This window comes from Microtus oregoni, unplaced genomic scaffold (assembly GCF_018167655.1).
Source record: "Microtus oregoni isolate MIOR12 unplaced genomic scaffold, Mior012 000034F_ref0000314, whole genome shotgun sequence".
NCBI classification, from domain to species: Eukaryota; Metazoa; Chordata; class Mammalia; order Rodentia; family Cricetidae; genus Microtus; species Microtus oregoni.
This window is the reverse complement of record NW_024543093.1, coordinates 17560331-17578231: the sequence shown is the minus strand read 5'-3', so window position 1 is coordinate 17578231 and position 17901 is coordinate 17560331. Positions and strand designations below refer to the sequence as shown.

At 39.9% G+C, this 17901-nt stretch overlaps 1 protein-coding gene across 26 annotated transcripts in view; it reads right to left on the bottom strand.

The window, feature by feature from the left end:
• Nucleotides 1–13663, bottom strand: part of Nrxn1 (neurexin 1) — a 1082053-nt gene extending 1068390 nt beyond the window's left edge. For 11 of the 26 annotated variants that reach the window (XM_041630243.1, XM_041630270.1, XM_041630252.1 and 8 more), the window contains exons 1-2: nt 12575–13061; nt 8045–9700 (exon numbers count right to left, since the gene is read on the bottom strand). In XM_041630243.1, the coding sequence (XP_041486177.1) occupies nt 8045–8816 (772 nt within the window). In that variant the 5' untranslated portion in view covers nt 8817–9700; nt 12575–13061. Of the gene's footprint in view, nt 1–8044; nt 9701–12574; nt 13063–13512 lie in introns of those variants that run through there. The other 15 variants (XM_041630245.1, XM_041630253.1, XM_041630271.1 and 12 more) reach the window with 3 other exon arrangements.
• Nucleotides 13664–17901: the final 4238 nt, after the last annotated feature.

The window sequence follows — 17901 nt, the reverse complement described above, 5'->3', positions numbered from 1 at the left end:
CACTTCTCCAAGAACTAGGATCTCATTTTTTAATTTCACTTTACTCCCATCTATGCTTACAAGAGGACTAATGAGCAATGCTTTCTCCAATATCCAATATTTGTATCCTTAGGGGAACCACATTCCAACTCAGTAAGTATCGATTATTTGACTGACCTAGGTGTTTGCATTTGTACCAAACTACCATGGACCTCAAACTTTTTATTTAAAACATTAAAACTGGAAGAAATACAGTGTGGCTTTGTGTGTGTGTGTGTGTGTGTGTGTGTGTGTGTGTGTGTGTGTAAAATGCAATTCTTTCTAATTCAGAAGGACAAAGGGTAGTGTTCATTGGGTGCAAGATACAGGGATTTCTCTTCTGATTACTGGAGGTTAGGCAGTCCACTAAGCATCCTGCTAATAGAAGGTCAACAAGGGAAGCCAATATGTGTGATAAACTTTACAAGCTGTGTTGTTTTGTTCGGTGTCCTGACATTGGGAAGTGGCACTCAATTTAAGTCTGTTACAACCCTCAAATCTAAAGTATTAGTGTAAGTCAGCCACCTAAAGCAGTTTACAATTATCCCAGAAACTATTTACCCTTTAAGAAAAGAATATGCAGGCTTTGAGATGCAGAGCCTGTCACTGCATAGATGTCTGAGCACCTACACTCAAATTCCAGTCCTATTGTCCACTCTATTGGGCTTTTTAGAAAGTGAACTTTTCTAACCTGCATGTGGCTCCTAAGTAAAATGGCACTTATACCAAGCTGGGGCCGTATGACTGTTGTGGAAATAACTGAGGGAGATGGCTGCAACTCAATACAAAATGATTTCACTAAGTAAAGATAAACAATTATTAGCAGTACTACAATGGCGAGAGAACACTTTTAAGCTGTTTTCATGTTTATTGGGTGTCTGCAGCACCAGTGAGCTAGTGGACATACAATGGGACATACAGCATTTGTGGAGAGCATGTTTATTTATAGACTTAGAAGATTTGTAAAAATTTGATTGGATTATCTAGTAATGTGTTTTCCAATATCCAATTACTCACTTAAGTATTGAATTGAGCTCATTCAAACTTATCAATCAGCAATTTGACAATTTCAGCAGTTGGGCTGTTCAAATTGAAAGGTTTACATTGATTAATTGTAATGACAAGATACATGTTTAAACAATACAAATCAAAATTAAAAGTGTGCTTTACTTCTAAACATTGTTATGGTGTCAGAAATTGAAAAATGATTCAACTTCAAACGTTTTATCAGGTACTTTAAACAAAGAACTCTATTAGTTCTTAATTTACTTATATATAAAATGTGTGGGCTCTCTGGAGTGATGTTGCATTTTTATTACAAATATTGAATGTTTTGCATGAAAATATTTTAATGTGTAACCCCACTGAGAATTACCTCACACCTTACCTTTCATATATAATTTGTAATTTGTAAATTTTTCACTAAACAGCAATCATTTTTAATTTGAAGACTTTTTAAGAAGTTAAGTGGCTCTTACATACAATAAAGTGCACAGATCTTCAGTGTATAGGTCAAAGAATATTCATTCACACATATGTATCCCAAATAACCACTACCTAGACCCAAAGCTCTATTTTCTTTCAACATTACAGAACAATTAATTTTATTCTGACCTCTGTCATCATAGATTATTTGTGTCTCTTTAAATCTTCAAAGTTATAGGCTCATAATATTATTTATAAAAGTTATTGCCCTCAGTTACACGTGTTTGGTTTAGAGTGTTACCGAGAGAGACAATGAAACTAGTGTCATGGTAACTCCATTTGCCATGTATCCTTGTGCAGCAGCCAAACACCACCAAAGAAGGTGACTAGTACTGGGTGTTAGTGATGCATATAGTAAATAATCCTAGCATAAGATTGCTAAGACAGCACTTAACCTTCAACCACGAGTGTAACCACCACACTGAATAGTTCTAGGGTTTGTACACATCAACCACTTTCATACACTCTACACAATAGGACAGGAAGAGCTGTCAACGTTTTAGTAAACTGACTGGAAACTGAGATACAGTATTTTAAGGGACTTGTCATGCATATAATGTCTATTTAAGGACAAAGCCAAGTCTCATATTATTTCTTCTAATTTTAATCATGTTCTGTTTACACAATAAAATGTAAATAAGGCAGAAAAGAAATCTGAGAATGCACCCTGCCTATCCCCACTGCAGTACTGAAGTATAAATATTTGGAAGCTAGGCTGAAATGATTTCTCCAAACCCTATTAGAAAATTTAAAACTTACTATTCGGTAAACTATTCAAATATATCTATTCCTGTATTTTTAAATAAGGAAAAATAAGAAGATCAAGCCATAAAATTATACAGCTGTGCATGATAATGTGTAGGTTTTACATAATATTTTAATAAGATACATTTTGACATAAAAACTTGTTCAATATTCTATCAGAAATGTTTGTGGATGTTTGCAAAGTGACATTTAAGGAAGCTTTATTATAATAAGACAGAACTTGTCTATCTGTGATGACATGTAACTTTCCATTCATGCTTATTTTTGTTCTACTGTAAGAAGCACAGCCAGTTGGGAGAGACCTTGACTGAAAGAAACACAGAAGTGGATGGTGACAGCTTAGAAGCTCACAGGCTCACCTCCTAATTCTCAAAATACAACTAAACATAACAGATTCCCAATATAATTCCAGTACTCTCTCTTGTTCAATGACTTATCAGTCACCTTGTCACATTTCATTGAATGATGGCCACAGTGGGAGCACAAGCACTCTGCCATACATATATGTATATACATATACATACATACATATGTCTATATATAAAAACAATATAGTGGGTTTGTGAAAACTGTAACATCTTTTTTAAATTTAAAATATATTACTAGCCTGTCTTAGGCAGACATGTAAGTATATTTAACTTTTATATGAAAATTTCAAAAACAAATTATAAACTGGGCACCCAAGCTTAGGTTGGTCATTTAAAAGTCTCCTATTATAGATAGATAATATGACTACAGACATTATAGATATTATTTTCTTGCTTTTGTTTTTGTTGGCTAAGTTCTGGCTGTCCAACCCAGTGATTGCACAAGCTGAACCAGTGCTTGGCCACTGCTCTGCATCCTCCACCCAGTCTTGTTTTAGCTAACTGGATAGACTGCTGTTCAAGCACAGGGCTGGGAATAGTGCAGGTGTTATCTAAAGGATGGAAGACTGTTGGGAGAGATGTTTTTGTGGTCAACGTTTATTGAGTCATAAAATTTTTACATAGAATTTTTTAAAAATTTTGACTCACAGCTTTAGAATGAAAAGCTTATTATTAGAAAGAAAAGCTTATTGCCTTTATTATTCCTTTCTTCGTTTGGTGAAATTTTGATAACTAAACAGATTACTGCATTGGAGTTTAGGTTTTAAAAGTAGGTACCCTTCGACAATACTGTTGGCACTGACAAAAACAAAAGCACAACATGGAAGCAGATATCACCCAGTGCCCAGCCCACGTCATCCACCATTCTCTGTGTTTACCAAAAGTCACCAGCTTAGTTTTCATGGAAATTCTATGAAAGCAAATATTGCTCTTATGCCAAGTCCTAAACTGAATAACAAATATTTAAGTTTTCCCACTTATAATGTTTGGGCAGGCAGGCCAAAGAGTATGAGTAATTTAGCTCCTAAACTAGAATTACTCAACAGAATATGAAAAGGAAAATAAATTCTGTGAATCAGTTGAATTCTAGAATGGTAACTATGTTGTGGTCATTTCACTGTCTAATAGTAAGAAATTCCCAGTGTGCTTCCGCAAGGAGGAATCCATTCATGAGATTTGTCCTACTTGAAGCTTTTTTAGCACGGGTAACTATTTTTTTCTCTACAACAACAGACCTCAAATAAAAATCTGGCACTGTTTCTATATCATTTTTGTTCAGTATTTACAATTTAACTTAAAAAAAATCTCATAAACATTATAGGTTCCTGTAGGAACTATAGAACTATTATACATAATATTTTATTTTAAGTGGTTTACAATGTTGTACTAGGCAGTCAGTATACGTTACTTTTTGTTCATAGATAAACTGATTACAGTGTATTGTATTTGGAGCATGACACCATATGGTATTGCCATTGCTTTCCAGAAGTCTATGGCCTCAATTGGATAAACCAAGGGAAAGCAAGTGACAGTCTATACAGAGATTAGACAGTGATTTTCCAAGTGGAAAGCAGTGTTATGAACAATAAATGAGCTTAAATCTCTAAAGCTAACTAAGTCCATGAAGATTCTAACTTCCTTAAGACTTGAATCCTAACTTGAAGTACTGACTCCTTTTAAGATTTTTTTTTCTCTACTTTCTCCAATACTTTGAGCTACAGTTATAGTGGGAGCACAGCAGCTGCTGTTGAGTGACAAACATAAAGTAATATTTTTTTCGTTTACTCTTCCCCCTTGCAATCTGTTTTGTAAACTGATGTTAAAGTGTCATTATTGAAATTTAAATATGACACTGCCATTCTCATCTCACATGTAATACACTTGTGCCTCATGGTGCTTAAAGTCCTTGAATAGTTCAAAAAACCTAGTAAGTCCTGTCCCGACTACCCTGTTGAATACGTACTGATAGTTCCATTCAGAGAGAACTCCTGAGCGTGGCAGGGCCGGGCTGTGCCATGCTCTGGGTTTCCCTCATGAACATTCCTCCGTGTGTACCTGTAGAGTCCCATTCATATTCCAGCTTTAAGTCCAACACCAACACCTCAAGAAAACCTTGAATTGGGCCCATCACGCTCTTTTAAAATTCCACACACTATATGGCAAGTCTTTAAAATATACCACCATTTTCATTTCCCATATATATTCTTTCAAATGGTGAGCCTCCTGAGCAGACTACAGAATGTCGAGCTAGGAGCTACTTATGCGTGTAATCACCAATTCATTGTATAAGCCTAAAGCTCTGACATGTGTAAAACCGTCAATCTATCTACTTCTGTGTAAAAAGAGATGAAAAAGCGAATTATGAATGTGTATCATTAAATCTCTGATCTCAGTAAAGTTATGTAAAAGAGTTTCATTGAAGCAGCACTTAAGACATTTAGTGCACTGCCATGTCCAATAATATTAAACAATAATGCATCTTTATAGTAATTTGAATAGAGAAACTGAAAAAAAATGACACCACAATCTGGTATGAAATCTTAACATGTGATCATGAAAATTCTAGGATTTACTTAGATCTGGAGATTAATAATTCCTTATTAATCATCATTTTGTTCTGTTTGGGTTTTTATTGCTGTTTTTGTTGTTCGGTCAGTCCTAGCTGTCCTGGAACTCACAGAGATCCACCTGCTTCTGCCTCCCTAGTGCTGGGATTAATAGTGTGCACCATATGGTTCTTAATTGCTTTAAATAGAAGGTCACTACAATATATTGGACCTCCTAAACTAAGTGTAAAAGGAATTGTAGGGATAGGAGATGCCTTAATTCTCTGTGTTTAATATTTGCTTAACTATAATCTTTCCTGCACATTTTCTGTAATGAATATTTACTTACTTTGTTTTTAAATTGGGTTTATAAAGAATGTGGTAATCAGTGTAAATACTGAGTGGAGCCAGAGCTTTGTTTACACTTCATCTGAATAGAAATCATCTTCCCCAGTCGTCAATGCATGATCGGTGTTGAGAGAGGCATCTACTCCAATTAATTATTCAATAGTCACTTGACACACATGAAACAGAAAATAGGCAAAGTGAGGCCAATGCTTCTGGGAAGACAAACTATGCCTTAATCATTCCATTTCATTTCTTTGATAATCAGAAGAATCCAGACTTTTGTTTTCTTGCCATGACTAGTGGTTATCTTTACATTCCATTTTAGTTCAAATTTTCAAAATGAATCAATGCTCAGAACAAATCTGATGGACTTAGTTTCTTGGGATGACTTTTATTAGGCATCATATACTATACTGCTCCAATATTCATCATGTTCATTCCAAATTATGCACCTTACAGAAAGAACTATGCATTTGTCAAAACAAAATGTATTTTGGAAACATCTAATTCTGTTTCTCTTTGAGATTACTTTTTTTTCAGGCTTTCTCCGGTCTTAACTGTTCCTGATTATGCATGATCCTTGGATCCCTACATTAAAATGCATTGAAATATTTTTAAAATTCATTTAAAACACTCTCCCACACAGTACAAGCTGTCATTGTGTCATATTTGTTTCTTAATTTAAGAAAGGAAGTTATATTTCATTAAGTTGCCTTCTTTATCATTTAAAGTGGCATCAGGATGCTTAAAAAAGTATTTTCCCATAAAAATAATAATTGCCATTTTTTATTAATCAGTACAAATGTAGGCAACTTCAAGTTATACTGCTGAATTCCTCTCATCTAGCTATCATATTTAGGATTTACAATTCAGCTAGATTTGATAGAGGAAAACAATTGCTCTGTTCTATTTTTGTAAAACAAGAAATCTGGTATTATATTCAGAGAAATTTACCAACAGAACTGAAGTGCAGTATGAGACATAGGATACAGTTATCTCTAATGATTTATGTCAAAGAACCAAACATAAACCCAATGAAAACAAAGCACAGTTAATAACTCTTAAACACCCCACCAATGTTCCAATGAATGCTACAGAACACTCCTGAATAACACTTTCTTTCTCCCTAACTAACTCTCTTTGCTGGTTAAGCAGTTACAAATTTCATCATGTCTTCCTCTCTTTAAAAGCCAAATGGGAGAGAGCTGCCAAGTCTAATAAGAATTACAAAGGCTGCCTCCTCTCTCAGCAGTATCAGCCAAGAGGAGAAATTAAAGAAGAAAAAAAAAAAAAAACAGACATCGCACAATAAACCACAGTCACACATAGAGCTTTTGGTCCCTGTCTTTTCAAATCAGATATAATTATAATAATTTGCTTTTTCTCCCCACTTCAACCATACATACTATATACCATACACTGACTGCTTTGATTTGACCCCAAGCTATGAGCCTAGCAGAAAGCAAGACACCTCTTTTGCTTAGCCACTAATATGTTTCATCCCAGCCATTCCACTCACTCTCTTTCTGTTTATGGGTTTCCTTGCATTTATAAAGGAATAATTTTCTTGGTCATTGTTATAAAAAAATAAAAATATCAAACATAGAAGAGATAGACATAAAACTGTATTTTCTATGTAAAGGGATGAATAGATGTGCTTTATTTTAAGCCTTAAGGACTACGGAAACAACTGGGCTTCTGCTACTCACAGAAATGACATCAGTTGGGTTTCTTTGGAAAATATCTTACCATTGCTAACATGCATCCTGTTCAAGAGCCTGGCCAATCTTCCCAGCCCAGAGACATCTAAATTGCTCTAGCACTTTGTTACCAAGGATTTGTTAACCAGGAACTACATTACTCATCTATCACTCTTCAGCATTAGCTGACCTGTCTCATACTTGAAGAAACCAAAGAAATCACAAAATTCCACTCAAACACGGCAAATTTGGGGGATAGAACCAGGGAAACCAATACTACTTTCTAAAAGCCTCCTGTTCTTGAAGAAAATCTCTTATTTTTCCACAAGTAGAAGCAGGTTTTGGATCGGTAATGATACCCAGGATCTATGGACTGTCGCGTGTGATTTGGCCCGTAACCATGTGGACAGCTCTATCCTAGATGGTCCAGGATAGCTTACCCCACTTTTAATTTTCTCACCAAACCCATGCTCAGTCTTCTAGAGGCAAGGTGGGTGTACTATATTACTAGTGGTGAAGGGCTATGTAGGTGGGCAATAGCCATCAAACTACAGGGACCTGCCAAACTTGGACTGAGGTTTTAGGTGACCATTCTATTGGTCACTGGGAAATAGGTAGACTTGCATGGACAGGGTGTCAGGATGTGAGGGAGGCTTGCCCATTAAGAGGCTGCAAAGGGAGGAGCTCCCTGCGGAGGACAGCATGGCCTTGAGGAACAAGTCTTCACCTGGAGACATTCGAAGGAGGAAGGCCCCATGCACCGGCCTCCCGCCCAGCCCAGGCCGAGGCTCCACGGGGGTCGGGCAGACCTTACCTTGGCTGCAGTCTTTGCCTCGGAAGCCTGTCCTCGAGCAGTCGCACACGGCCTGGTCGTCGATCACGGAGCACACGCCTCCATTGAGGCACACGCCACCTTCGCCCTCCTCGCCCGCCTCGCACGGGCTTCCCCCGCCGCTGTTGGGCGGCTCGTCATCCAGCTTGACCTCGCCGCTGTCCACAGGCAGCGCCTGCGATGAGTTGACCCGGACATCACGGATCCAGCCCTTGAAGGGCTCGCGTTCCCTCACCGAGGCCAGGGTAAGCTTGAGCGCTGCAGCTCGCAGTTCCGGGGGCAGGCCGCCCACGAAGAGCCCGCTGAACACCGTCATGTCCCTGCGCTTGGACTTGACCTCCACCCACTTGGCCTCGGCCTGGTCGATGTAGAGCGTGGTATTGCGGAACTGGCGACGGATGCGCACATTGTGCCACGCGCCGTCGTTGACTGGTGTGTCCGCCAGCAGCGTGGCGGGCTCGGCGCAGAAGATGGAGAAGCTGAGTTGCAGGCGGCCGCCCCGAGTCAGGATGAGCTCCAGGAAGTCGCAGAAGCCCTCGTCGTCGAAGTAGAGCACGAGGCCCCGGGCGCTGCGTGTCTTCAGCTGGAAGCTCATCTCGCTCTCACAGCAGGCGTTCCACTTGGGGAAGCGTGTCCACTGGCCCTCGGCACCCGGGAACTCCAACCCGCTGCCCAATTCTGCCCAGCAGCCCAGCAGCAGCAGCGACAGGCATAGAAGAAAGCAGCCCCCGCGCTGAACCAGCGCCGACCCCATGCTCGGGGCTGGGGTACGGCGGGGGGGAGCAGGGGGCGACAGGGTCGAAACGGTCCTGGACACCGTCACGGAGAAATGGGGGTCTGCAGAGGAGAGGGGGAGAGGGGGCAGGTGGAAACAGGAGGGGCTCACCCTCCTCTAGGTCTTTTTTTCTTCTTCTTCTCTTCCAGCAACCCCTTCCTCTCTCCCAGTAGTCCCCTTCCAACAGGAAATCAGAGACCCCAGTGGTACAGGCTAGCCACAGAACTTCCAGGCCAAAGGGAGGAGACACTTTGGAGGCAACGCACTGAAAAAGATGGTCACCGAGGCTCAGGAAAAATCACAGATCCATTTGCATCCAGTGATGTAAAGTAAGGAAAACTGTTGCTTCAAAAACACGTCACTCTCAATATCAACACCTGCAATGTACTACCTGTGTGGTGCCAGCGAAAGGGAAGCAGAGTGAAGAGGCAGCACGCACTCTTCTCAGGAAGTGGCAGGAAGCCAACAATGCGCCAGTATCTTTGGATTTTGGAGAACCTTGAGGGCCTTCCAGATGTTGGCCCCAAGCACAAACTGAGAAAGGACACTAGTAATACCAGAAAAGCATCAGATGCCTGCTTCTTCTGCCATATCATGGGCTTCCAGCACCACTGAAGCCAAGGGCAAATTTCTTGTGCATGCGTCTCCGGGATGATTTCACCTTTTGTTTACCAACCCTGCCAGTGGGACTCAAACCCTGTTGTGAAACAGCCAGAAGCTGCTAGATGGTGAAGTCAAATCTCAACAGCTCTTCGATTTTCTCCACCTCTGCAAGGCCACACTAAGGTGCCAGCATGTCAATTGGTTGTATATTGGCGATGCATTTTGATTTTATTTTGTCTTTTTATAAGAACCCAAAAAATCTGTGGAAATTAAAATAAAAATTAAGGCCTGTAGTCAATTACAGTATTATATAAATCATTACTCAACTAGGAAAGCAAGTATGTAACCTGTGGTTTTGACAAACCAAAGAATTAATCTTGCTGGATACAGATGTGTGTGTGTGTGTGTGTGTGTGTGTGTGTGTACACAGTAAGGCCTAATATTTTCTACTATTTAAATGTCATACTCTTACCGAAAGCTATTACAACCTCGAGTTTACCATTTCTGTTCATTGGTAACCCAGAATTTTAATAATAATTTTGATATGATTTCCTTTTCAATTGTCCAAGAAAGTTCTAATTTCCAAATTGTACCAAGAGAGAAATGAAAAGCCCCTTTAAAGGTTTCCTCCTCATACTGTGTGCTGGTTACAGGGAGAGTTAATACAACCTGTTCAATCCTCAGCTAAGAGCTACTTTTATAACAGGTAAACATATCAAATTTCAGCAGGAAGATGCTGGCTTACATTTATATAGCATTCCATTTCACTTGTCTCCCAGACAACAGGAATGTAAGCTTCTTGGGAGCCTCTTTAAAATTTTCAGCAAATATATTCCTCCCTTTTATCACATACATAATCTGTTATAATAAAAAAAATATCTAACTGAAGCCAAAATTAGCAGTATTTATGTTCTTACTGCCATAATGTTAGTTATTTCAAAATGGGTATTTAATATTCTGCCTAACAGCATAGTAATCTGACTCCTCCTCAAGTCTTTACCTGGTTGCCAGCCATTAGGATTTGTGTGGTCAGAACAGCAGTTGGCTTGTATGTCACCTCAGCTGTTATAGCTCCAGGATGCTAGAATTTAAAGCCTTACCTTTGAATCAGTCAGTGTGCTATTAAATCACTACTTTTTATTTAACTCTAATCTGACAGACTTTTGAATGGTAGAAACAATAAATCTTAAAGGAGTGGCTATGAATTTTTTAAACCAAATAACTCATGTTTTGAGAAAAATTAAAATGTATCATTTGTTCATTCCAATCGAACAACCGCTCTCATCTTGTCTCACTATCTCCTACACACACACACACACACACACACACACACACCAAATTTATTGCTTGGACACAGAGCTCACTATCCAATTAACACTTTCTTCCCTACAAGCTGAAACTAGCAGTAATTTATGGCACTGCATTGTGGCTGCTCCTCGGTGGAGGGAACAGAGAGCATTTCTCTTCAGTTCAGAGTGATCCCTACAGGTGTCAGCTGAGAGCCATCAAGCTAGGGGATCCCACTTTAAGTTCCTGCCCAGATGAAATTGATGATGGGTTCTCTTCTTCCAACACACACACCTCCCCCCATACACACACCTCACCCACACAATGCACTCATACACTTCTTACCTAATGGTAACAAAAATCTCAGTTGCCTATTTATTATGGCTGATGCATTCCTCACCCTCAGGTCTTAAAAGTCATATCTCTTCTACTCCTGTGCCAAACCCAAAGAAAGCTGCTTTTAAAAATGATCAATAATAACATATTATTCAGCAACTCTCAATGTTTAAGTAGGATGTAGAATATGATAAATGTTCAGCATTTAGTAAAATTAGTCTGCTCTGTCAAAAAAGTATGCTTAGAGGCCATTCTCAGGTTGTTTGTGTATCTGTCTCTGTTTGTCTCTATCTCTCCCTCTGGTTCTGACTCTGTCTTTCAACACACACACACACGGGGAGAGGGGTGAGGCATAGAGACAGGCTTAGTGGCTGACTGTTGGATCTTATTATTGTATAATTTTATATATCTCACATAACCTTTCTGCCCCCTTGCTCCTGCCCTCCTCCTCTGATGCACACCTTGACCATTTTGTAAAGAATGGAAGGAAAGAGGGGAAAATCTGGAAGAATGTATAGATATATTCTTATCACAAGGGAAGGTCACTGGCTCTTCCAGTTCCCAGAGGAAGCTCATTGTGTGAGAGACAGTATCTGTATTTTTATGGCAAAAGAGGATTCTCTCTCAGTGCTCAGAAAAGACCTGGAGAGTTCACAAATTAGAGGATGAAATAAAGGGATCTGAAAAACAACCATACCGCAGCCAAAACAAGAAGCGCTCTAATTCAAAAGCTGCCTAACAGCCTCATTAATCTTTTCTTTTGTTTCTAGAACAAAATTCATTCCCAAGTCAACGGAAGGATCAATATAGCATGCTGATCAGCTGCAGTTACGTTTATTTTATTATGTTTTTAGTGACATACACACATGCTCTTTCTCTCACACACACACACACACATACATACACATACACCCCTTATCATAAAACCTTTCAATATATATATATATATATATATATATATATATATATATATATATCCCATAAAGAATCTGAAATTCTGTGGAAGAAATATTACAAGTTTTATCTTTATGCCTCTGGCTTTCGCAAAGTACCTCAATACCAATGCACACCCAATATTCTCCCTGGCTTTCCCGCCCAGTCTCTAAGCACCATCCCTGAGACCAGTGCAGTTTCTTGGAGCCTGAAGTCTATTGCACAAATTAAGGATGGGCACAGTCAGGACTGATGGGGAAGCAAGAGAAAGAAAGAGATGTAGATATGTTTTATTTTATTGTTTTGCTTTCTAGCTGCCTTTCTCTTTTCTTTCTTTAAATAATAAATCACTGCATTGAACCTTTAAGTTGCTACCTAGTTCCACCATCTCATCTTCTTGCTATTTGAAAGGCTACATGCAAAACAAGCAAAATCTACACTCCTCCACCCTCCCACCACCCATCCTTCCCTCTCTCTGAATTTGTGGCATATCCTGGCCCAGTTACAACAGGGAAACATACCCTTCTCAAGCTTGCCTCGCCCCAACCCCTCCCCCAGGCCAAATTGAGCTTCTTTACCTGCCTGGTTATTCCCTTAGCTCCAGCCAGAGCCTGAAGCATGCATCGGTCAATGCGAATTTCCTGAGGTTTAAGAATAAGGCGATTGTTGTTGCCTTTTTCCGAGGCGTCAGGCTTGAGCGTCTATCTCCAAGAGTGCGGAGGGGAAGAACATGCAACGGAGGGGAGCAGCAGGGGGAGCAGGAGGAGGATGAGAGGGAAAGGGGGGAAGGAAGAGGCGGTGGTGAAACCCGAGAAGGCTGGGTTACGTGACGCCGGGTGCTGTCCTTCTGAAAGAGAAGGGCGGAGCTGAGCTCTCCGCAGTACCATGGAGAGCGGCCGGCCGGTCTTCTGGCTGGGGAACGGGTGGCCTCAGTGGGCAGCTGCAGCACCTTCCAAGTTCAGACGCTGAGAAGCAAGGTGCCTCTACCTTTGCATCGTCCCTTTGTAGGGGGAATCTGGGGGGAGAAGACTTGCCATAGGCACTTCTAACTAGTCACTCGCCACCCTCCCTGCCGAGAGAGAGAGAGAGAGAGAGAGAGAGAGAGAGAGAGAGAGAGAGAGAACAAGAGAGAGAGAGGGGAGAACCAGAGTCACGTAGCCTACTGAGCATGCCCAGGCTCCTGCTAGACCCATAAAAATCTTGTGGAGATTCCACTTCTCCGGGATTTAGTCGGGATTGGGCGGGGGTACCTGAGAAGATGCCAGGAAAGGATTCAGCAGCTAAAGGGAAGGAACAGAAACCGAGAAGCTAGTGACTAAGAAGAGCTCTGGCTGGATATGACCTGGATCTCCTGTTCTGAACCCTTGCAAACCTCTTTTAGGAATGCAGGGGCAGGCGGGACCCACCACCCTCACTGGCTGTCTACTGTACCCAATGCTCCTGCCCCACCCCTTTCTGTAACCCTGGCCTGAGCCATCTGCCTCTGCTGTGATAAAAGGACTTTAGAGAAACCCACCAGACTATTACTCCAAGTTGGAGACCAGACTCATGCATCTGACAGGGTGTTTTCCTGGCAGCTTTTCCATCCTCCAGCTTCCCATTCTCTGCCATCGCTTTGAGCATTTTGAGCTGAACCAAGTTCTCTACCTATTTAACTCTTCCCTCCATCTCTGCCTTCCTTTAGACTCCGGTAAAACCTGGAGAAAGTGCAGCGCAGTCTGAGCCTCTCACTGTGTAATTGGGCATGCCCAGTAGGCATTTTTGTAACTGGTGAAGAAGGAGTTAACTCTAAGCGAACGTGCAGGCAAAGTGGTTAGAAGTCTGGAGTCGGTAGCTTTAAATTATGCTTTCAGGCCCTTGGACATTTAAATTCCTATCCCCCCTTTTATTTCTACCACAGGTTAGTTTTAGAATAGAAATATCAGATGTTTTTATTTAAACATCACAGACTTGATAGCCTCAGCCTCAAATGCTGAGGTAAGAGTATTTTCTGCCCTCAGGCTCTTTAAAAGAAGAATGCAAGAACTGGGAAAATTCAGGAGCCTTGAGATTTTAAAATTCAAGATTCTTTTCCACCCAAAAAAGCCAGAATCCTCTCCTAATGATGAGCATGTTTATACTTTTGCTACTTTTGTTCAAATGTATAAGTAACCTGAATACAGAAACCCCAGGTTTAGGTCTATTTTTAATGCTCTTAGAAAAGCAGTTTTATCTAGTGATGACATGTCTAGAAAATAGAATCAGATTGGCTGAGTGTGAGTTCCAACTCTGACATTTACTAGCTGTGACCTTGGCATGACACTTAACCATATGAAACCTTAATCTCCTAGTCAATAAGATGGGTGCAATCATAGTCTCCATTTAAGGTTCTTGAGTGCATGAATACAAAAGTATTATGAATTCTGCCATTGCTAAGTGTTTTGATGAACAATTCCAACCCAACTCTATCCTATCTGACACTGTGGTTGGCACTTTGAAAGCTAAGACTCTTGACCTTAAAATAGTGATGACCAACTTGTTCTTCAAAAATGCTTAAGTTTGTACATGTATTTAAGTCACAAATGGAATATTAAAAGTATAGCTAAGTCTCAGAAAAGTTGCTATTAAAGTTATGATATTTGTAAGTTGTCGTGAAATAAAAGTAGTCTGTTTGACTCAGGGCCTTTTCTTGCTTTCCTGATAATCATTTGCTGATAGTTTCTTGAGAGCAAGTGGCATAAACAGCACACCAAAATTGGAATGAGCCTGGATTATTGACCCAGAAATGGAATGGATGCAATATATTAAAAGATCTAATTCAGAATGGGAGAGGGTAGGATAACTTGAGTAAATGAGATGGTCAGGATCAGGGAAGTACAGAGACAGAGAGCAAGGAAAGACATATATTCTTTGAGGGAGTCATTATGAGACTAGCAAGAAACCTGGCACTAGAAAAATTCCCAGGAATCTACAAGAAAGACCCCAGCTAAGACTAAGAAATTGTGGAGAGGGTCTCTGAACTGGCCTTGCCCTGTAGTCAGAGTAATTACTATTATAAATGTCATTATAGAAACTACATCCAGCAACTGATGGAATCAGATGCAGAGATCGACAGTGGACCACTGGGCTGAGCTCCCAAAGTCCAGTTGAAGAGAGGGAGCAGTGAGAATATGAGTAAAGAAGTCAAGACCATGATGGGAATACCAGGTGAAACAGCTTACCTGAACTTATGGGAGTCCACCAACCCTGCCCTGACAAGAAGGGAACCAACATAAGACCACACTAGACCATCTGAATGTGGGTGACAGTTGTGTAGCTGTGGCAGACTGTAAGGCCACTCGCAGTGAGACCAGGATTTATCCCTACTGCTTGTTCTGACTTTTTGGAACCCATTCTCTTTGGAGGGATACCTTCCTCACTCTAGATATAGTGAGGAGGGCCTTGATCCTGCCTCAAAGGAATTTGCTAGAACATGTTGACACCCAATGGGAAGTCTTACCCTACCTGAGGAGTGGATGGGGGATGGGAATGCCAAAAAACATGGAGAAGGAGGAGGGGGGTATGTGGAAAGTGGATTTGGTATGCAAAATGAGAAAAGATAGCTTTAAAAAATTAATTAATAAAAATCTAATTCAGATTATATTGTCATTATGGGATTCATTAAATTCTCAAGATGTGTGGACATTCTTCAGTGAAAATGGTGTTCCAACAACAGATTTTCAAGAAGCAAGCTGAAGATAGATAGGCAAGCATGTCAGCTGCCTTACAGCTGAAGTGTTAAGAAAGATTGTTTGTCCCTAAAATGTCTATGAGCTGAATAACTGCACAGTCTACTTCAATTTTATTATACAAATATGGCTTATTCCTTAACTTACTTTCATTGTAATGATGTCGGAACCAAAGGCCTCATAGGTGCTAGGCAAGTGGTTTTCCACAAAACTGTATGCCACTCCTCTTTTACATTTTGTTTTTGAATCAGGATCTCCTATGTGGTCCAGGCTAACACTAAATCACTGGAACTCACAATCCTACTCCAGTCTCCTGGACTGCCAGCATTAGAGACATGGGTTTTTGAGTCTGCAGATTTTGATTTTATCTTAAATACAAAGTACTACTATAGACTAATGTTTTTTCTTCATCTGGCTTTTGTGGTTTTCTGATGAAAAAAAAATGTTGAAAACCAATTAACATTTCTATGTATCATGTATAGATTTTAAAACAGAAATACTTAGAATGCACACTCTCCCTAAATCCACTATGTATTAAATATATAATATATAAATACTATATATAATATATATGTATATATATATGGAGGATAATATCTGTAATAGTAAATCCCCTGTGAAATTGCTCTTAGGTGGGCACACAGTTTTAATCCCAGCACTCAGGAAACATCTCTGTGGATCTCTGTGATTTCAAGACCAGCCTGGTGTACATAGTTCCAAGACTATTAAAGTTACATACACAAAGCCCTGGGATTAACGCCTCCCCCAGTACCACAGTAATACATTTATACATAAACACATAAATACCTACTGTGTCTCATATATGTAACATAGGACAAAAGTTGCTTGTCTTTTTCTTCTAGTAAATATGTTTGAAAGAGAAACTGTCAACATCAACTTAAAATGAAAGAAAACTCACAGTACAATTTAGTAATAAATATTAATTTAATCTCAAGAATTTTTTTACTCTGATTTGCTCTAAAGCTATATTTATACTGGTTTGGTTGTTTGTCTCTTATTTAATTAGTTTTATTTGTTTCTGTTTGTTTGAATCTATGAACAAGAGTTTCCTTACAGGTAAAATGAGAATGAAAGTGCCCTTTTAGCACAGAGTAATGATGCTGTCATGTTCAGTGTTAGTTGTGGGTTTACTCTATGCCAGCCAGTGTTCTCATACTGGATTGATGTATTTAATCCTTGCATCAACCCCACCAGATGGAGTGTTGTTCTCTCATTTACTAATCACAAAAGTGAAATAGAGACATTAACCAATATAGTCAATGGTATTAAGCTTGTAGATACAAGTATGAACTACAATAAAAATACCGAACTGCCCCAGACTGACTGCTTTGACTCATTGTCTCTCAGTAAATGATGTGATGAAAACAGGTCAGAGGTAGACAAAATACATTTTTTTTTGTAAGAAGTAAGAATTTCACTTAAAAATCTAGGAATGAAAGAAGCACTTAGGAATTTTGTAATGCCGTTGTAAATGACTGTATTGGTTAGATATTTTTGTCATTGGTTGGGTTTGATTTTGTTTGTTTGTTTTGTTTTTTGTTAACTTGACACAACTAGAGTTTGCAAAAAGGAGGCACAACTGAGAAAAGGAACCTATCAAATTACCCTGTAAGCAAGGATGTAGGGTATTTTCTTGATTAACATTTGATGTAGTAGTAGCCTAATCTTTTTTTTTTGTTGTTTTTTTTTTTTGGTTTTTCGAAACAGGGTTTCTCTGTAGCTTTGGTGCCTGTCCGGGAACTAGCTCTTGTAGATGAGGCTGGCCTCGAACTCCCAGAGATCTGCCTGCCTCTGCCTCCCGAGTGCTGGGATTAAAGGCGTGCACCACCACCACCCGGCTGTAGCCCAATCTTAAGTGGATAGAGCCACCAAATGTAGGTGGTTCTGGGTTGACTAAGAAAGCAGGATTAGTAAGCCTTGGGCAACAAACAAGCAAGGAAGGAAGCAGCACTCTTCAGTGGCCTCTTGTTCAATTCTTGCCTCCAGGTTTCATTCTTGATTTCCTGCCTGGACTTCTCTCAGTGATGGTCTGTGACCTAGAAGTATAACAGAAATAAGCTGAAGTTGGTTTAACTGTGGTGTTTTATCACAGCAATAGAAACTGTAAGTAAGAAAAATACTTTATATTTTATTTAATTGTTCAACCTTATTATGGGTGAGGACCTTTCATGATGCTA